The 5787-nt window shown below is 30.3% G+C and overlaps 2 protein-coding genes across 3 annotated transcripts in view; both read right to left on the bottom strand.

Annotated features, from left to right (window-relative positions):
- LOC138860428 (uncharacterized) overlaps positions 1-1132 on the bottom strand; it is a 7289-nt gene extending 6157 nt beyond the window's left edge. The window contains exon 1 of the mRNA XM_070117960.1: positions 1059-1132. The gene's annotated coding sequence lies outside the window, so the exon portion shown is untranslated. The remainder of the gene's footprint in view (positions 1-1058) is intronic.
- Positions 1-5787, bottom strand: part of LOC113810932 (myotubularin-related protein 10-B) — a 32495-nt gene extending 26708 nt beyond the window's left edge. Inside the window, exons 1-2 of one of the 2 annotated variants that reach the window (XM_070117983.1) lie at positions 5614-5787; positions 3185-3245 (exon numbers count right to left, since the gene is read on the bottom strand). In XM_070117983.1, coding sequence (XP_069974084.1) covers positions 3185-3245; positions 5614-5685 — 133 coding nt within the window. In that variant the 5' untranslated portion in view covers positions 5686-5787. The remainder of the gene's footprint in view (positions 1-3184; positions 3246-5613) is intronic. The other variant, XM_070117984.1, reaches the window with a different exon arrangement.

The following is a 5787-nucleotide window of genomic DNA, read 5'->3' as shown; positions in this document are numbered from 1 at the left end:
TATATTAATAATAACAACAGCAATAATCACAATACTAATAATAAAAAATATCAATGACAATAATAATAATAATAATGATGATAATGATAATAATTATGACAATAACATTAATGATGATCATAACATTAATAATAATATTAATAATACTAATAATATCAATAATGTTAGTAATAATAATAATAATAATAATAATAATAATAATAATAATAATAATAATAATAATAATAATAATAATAATAATAATAATAATAATAAAAGCAATAATAATGATAGTAATAATAATAATAATAATAATAATAATAATAATAATAATAATAATAATAACAACAATAATAATAATAATTACAATAAATTACAATAACAATAACAATTATAATAATATTAAAATTAATAATAAGAAGAAGAATCCAAAACAGCTGTCAGGAAGTGATACAAAATCACTTGACTTTTTAATTGTGTGAGTGCCTGATTCCATATATAACATTAATACCAGCCCATTAAATTCAGCTTCTAAATTTTTTTGTTTATTCTTAATATCAGATAATATCCAGCTCTCATATCTTAAACATTTTGCTTCAAGACCAACCAAAAACAATCAAAACTTTTAAGATCTTTACATTAGGGTCGGTCACATTACGAACCCACAACAATATTCCAGCCACCCTAACAGAAGCATACAAAAAATCAGCAAGTATATATGATATACATGTCTGGAGTATAAGATAAAATACCTTGATAACCCCATTTAACCACCTGCTAGACAGATAAGATATTAAGCAACTTAGTCTGCCTGAACATAGCTTGTATTCCTACTGTATTATTATTATTACTTTTTTTTTCTTTCTTTTTTTTTTTTTTACTTCTTCAGAACTAGAATATTGATTTTTTAAAAATCTCATCTAAAGGAAGTCACTCTAACAAGATAGTTTAAAAATTACCTAAAGTTCAAACAAAAATACTCTATCATTAATATCAACTGACTCGATGAAAAGATAACAAACCATTAATAAAATGGTAATAGTTTAATGTACAAAAAACTATCAATCAATAATCTAAACCTTCCAAGTTTATTCTTAAATACAAAACTGAATACTGTATCCTATCTAATTCACACAAAAGAATAGACTACTATGAGTGAATTGGAAATATGATTTTGCCCAACCCGTACAACAACCCATGACAATAGAAGCTGTGGCATCTTATCTTTCTGATAATCAGTCAAGTACCTCATATAATCACCCGTTTTTTCAGCTCTGACTACACTTAGGAAGATAACAACAGAAACCAAACAGGGCTCAAATAAAAAAATAAAATAAAAAGTAATTCAGTAATGAACTACCGTTACCATGAATGCTTCCCTTTACATTTTTAGTTTGCAAAAAAAGGGAAGAAGGAAAGAGAGAAAGAAGGAAAGAGAGAAAGAAGGAAAGAAAGAAAGAAGGAAAGAAAAAATAAAGAAAAAATAAAGAGAAAGAAAGAAAAAGAAAATAAAAGAAACAGAAAGAAAAATGAAAGAAAGAAAGAAAGAAAAAGAAAATAAAAGAAACAGAAAGAAAAATGAAAGAAAGAAAGAAAGAAAGAAAGAAAGAAAGAAAGAAAGAGAAAAAAAAAACTAAAAATTACCTTGTAAACTTAAGAATAGCATAAACTACATAATATTTCTGTAAGTGTGAATACTTCAGCTCCTTTCCCTTCCCTGAATCCTGCATAATTTTCCCATATAAGCAGGATATGTAAAAACCACAGTAATCTCATCACACCCAATCAAATAATGAGACATCATCATCCTGCCTAGAAATCCTGACGGAAAGAACATTCTTTTCTTTTTGTCATGGGCTGAAAATCTAAGCAAGTCGCCAGCTACAAACTGTTGCAAGTTCATCAAAAGAAAGCCACTGAACAACAGTATACAATCAAAAGTTCATTCATAACACGTTCTAAATTAAATGACATCGAGTTAAGCCAAAGTTTTCAAATATAAAGTGTATGTCAAAAACAAAACTGCTTCCAATTCCAAATTCAAAGTCTGCTCTACTGATCCAGAAATCAACATGACATATATATAAATAAATATATATATATATATATATATATATATATATATATATATATATATATATATATATATATATATATATATATATATATATATATGCAACCATGTATGCATACACAGGACAGGTATATACAGATAGATGGGCTAACATAGCGTGATTTTCATCTAGGAAAAAATAAACATTTGATTATAGCATTATTAAAAAGTAAATATAAAAAATTTACACTTTCTGTCCATCAATCTTAAACATACAGACAATTTATATGTTATACAATACAGCCACTTTACAGGATGATTTCCAGACTCGCATAAATGGAAAGAATAATTCAACCAACACTATAAATGCACTTGCGCTAAAATGCCACTGAGAAGCTAAATACCTAAAGAAACTATTGCTTCCCATAGCTCATGGTCATCCCCGTCCATGCTTAGCACTCTCTTATTACATCTCCAAGACATTCTTAATTCCTCATTCATTCTCTATTCTCAGATAATAAAACCTCATGTAATGGGATATAACAAGACAAACTGTTGGAAACCCAATTTCATTCTGTCACTGCAAATTGGCACCATGTATGGAAGGCCACGAAAATTGCCTCTAAACCGCAGAACTAAGACAAACACACATCTTGAGTTGGAGTTGCTCATTGTAAGGAACAGCCTAACAACAACAACAACAATAAAAAGTAATTCCAGGTATTGTGTATAACTTGAATTTTCGATCAAGGAATCTTTATACCTTTACACAATTCCTTCTTATAAGTCATCTTATTTCTGTTTTATTTTCAGCTTCATCCTCTCAATATGGCACAACATCCTTCATATGGCCTTTAAGTCACTCAGTTTTATCATTCCTTCACTTTGTCCTTTTTTCAGCAGGACCAACATTTACATATATATTCATCCTTGGTTTAATTTACTGTCAACACATTCCTTGGCTTTCCGTGAAAAAATTGACTTCTGATATCTTATTCCTTTTGGCTAAATATTTTTCCCTAAACATTGAATTTGTAAAGAACATGAAATAGAAGACAAAAGCATCACTGGCCAGCTTGTCACATAAAAAATATTCCCTTTTCTACTTCCTAAAAAAGAAGAAAAAGAAAAAGAAAATCAAGACTTGCTTACCTGGTAGAAGGTTAGGTTCAACTTTTCCATTGTCAACTTCCTCGGGCACATCAACAGGCCTCTGCAATTGGAAGTATATAGGTAAGTTCTACACAAAAGTTTAAATATTTCCATGTTTACAATGTATGTGTTCTTAATATTATAATCTGTGCTTCTTATATTATAGCAACCTTATAGTTTAACATTTCTAGTAATACAGTTTAATCAATTTCATGTTGACAATGCTGTTAATGTAACACTTATAACAACATCACAAAGGCAGGTAATAAGAAATACTGTAATACAGTTTTCATGTGTGTTTGAATAGTCACTTTCTCTGACAACATCTATAAAAGCTTATGTTATGCAAATATATTTAGGTCTTAATGAATTCATATTCTAACATAAGTATGCAAACATCATAAATGTTTTTTGTTTACACCATAAGTTAAATTATTGTGACATTTGAGAGACAGACACACAGACACACACACACAATTAATACATAGAGTGAATGCTTTTACAATAAATATCAACCTAATCCTATAAAACTAACTAAATATTACTTCACAGCCTAACCCTACTGTGATTATTTATCTAATCTTGTCAGAATGATTTGCATTCATTTTGTCACAAAACATAAACCCCATTACATTAACAGTGTCATAAGGAAGCATCAAATCAGGATATCATCAAATACCTGCAAATCAATGACAAACTACATACTGATATAATCAAATACTGAAGTTTCATTAAACTACCAGATTAACTCTCTCACGCTCGCTGTATGCTTACATATTTCTATTTCTTGGACATTTCAAGGGCATCATTTTCTTTCCTTGTGTTTTCTGATTTTCATTTCACTTTTAATAATCCACTTTTACTCTGGAAGATGTCAATGTGCTCTATATCATAAAGACAAAAATAAATATTCCCATTCTATAAGATGTAATCAACACCCTGAGAGTGAAAAATTGAGTGCATTCACATACTGTGCCTATAAGAAGCATCTCAACTTCTTCCGTGAAGTGATTTTTTCTAAGGCGCTCTACATCACTGACATTGTAAATCCCCATTTCACAACATATATAAAAGAAAAATCTTCTAAATCTTGACCCAAAATATAATGTAATACTTCAATTGGAGTTTCTAGATATCTATTTCACTCAGCTGGTAAATTTACAATATAACTTCCATGAATTGAACTATATGGATGAAATTTGTTGGACTCGTTCATATGTAGATTCGTCCTTTGTTGCGTTCATTTTGGTTGCGTGGTTCAGGTTCAGTTATTCCTTAACTAACTAATTTTGGTTATGTGAGATTATATTAGTTTAGTTTAGTTTAGCTTAGTTTATGTAGGATGAAGTTTGGTTAGCATAAGTCAGCTTAAGTTAGGCTAAAATGGATTAGTTTGTCTGAAAAGACAAAAATAGGCTAGGTACATTAGCAAGGATAAGTAAGTCAAAAGACAAAATGTTGAGACTGACCAATATTTTTCCTTCCTTTCTTATTTATGTTTATATTTCTGACATTCAGTGTTAAGTATGCATAATTCTAGGATATTTTCATAAATTTGTGAAGCCAAGTTTTGCTGCACTAAACAATAACTTCAGTACATTAGAAATACTGCTTTACTTATCCAACAAACAATACTTTTTTCCAGATTTTTCATGTAAAACTTAATCTTCCATTCAAATCTTATAGAAAAAAGGTAAAATCAAAGTATCATTATATTTGTAAACAGTTTAAAAAGCTAAGAGACTTCCCGTACTACAGCGCAAGGAGAATGAAATGAAATAATGAGTGAACAGACACTGAATAAACAAAAACATTGGATGAACAAACCCTGAATTAATAAACTTTACATCAAACCAGTTTTCCAGCACTTTTTAATATTTCTATAAATAGTATTTCAATATAAGGTTTACTGAATTTAAGCTAAACAAAGACAAACATTGATAACTACTTCTAAACACAATAAAAATAGGAACTAAATGAAAAATAATAGAGAGAACCAAAAGGAAAAAAATACATCTTTGTCACTCATTCTTTCCTTGTATTTTCAGGCTCCTAATCATACAGATGCAATAATAAGTTCCATGATTAATAGAATAACATCAGATTAATAAAACTACTTCTTCACATCGTTATTTTCTCAGCGAAATGTTTATCCATTGCGAAAATTTCCCGGTACAACCAACACCTTTCTTTCAACCTTCATTAAAAATCCTTCCTACATCCTAAACCAAGACCCAAATCCTACTCAGCATTCTCCCTCATCGACCCTTTAACTCCATCCTTCTCAAAAAGAACAAGGAAATGAGAGAGAGAAGATAACAAAACCTTTAGAAAAAAAAACGAGAGTCGAATCTGTCGAGGGAATGCCAATGGCTCGTCGCTCGCACCCAACACTTCCTCTCATTTCTCCCTCTTCGCCGCCCTCTTACCTCCTCAAACTCCACGATGTCCACGTAGGTCTTGAAACTGCTCGGCCTGGTGCTCCTCCTGTAGGAATGCATCTTGGCCGAGGGAGAGAGGAGGGAGAAGGACTCACGACGGGGGCATTTTTCTGACGTTTCTCTCTCGGCGAAGGACCCTAAACACCCACAGCTCGCCCGCGT

This window comes from Penaeus vannamei, chromosome 41 (genome assembly GCF_042767895.1).
Source record: "Penaeus vannamei isolate JL-2024 chromosome 41, ASM4276789v1, whole genome shotgun sequence".
Lineage (NCBI taxonomy): Eukaryota > Metazoa > Arthropoda > Malacostraca > Decapoda > Penaeidae > Penaeus > Penaeus vannamei.
Note: the sequence above shows the minus strand (reverse complement) of the source record. Positions and strands in the feature narration are given on the sequence as shown.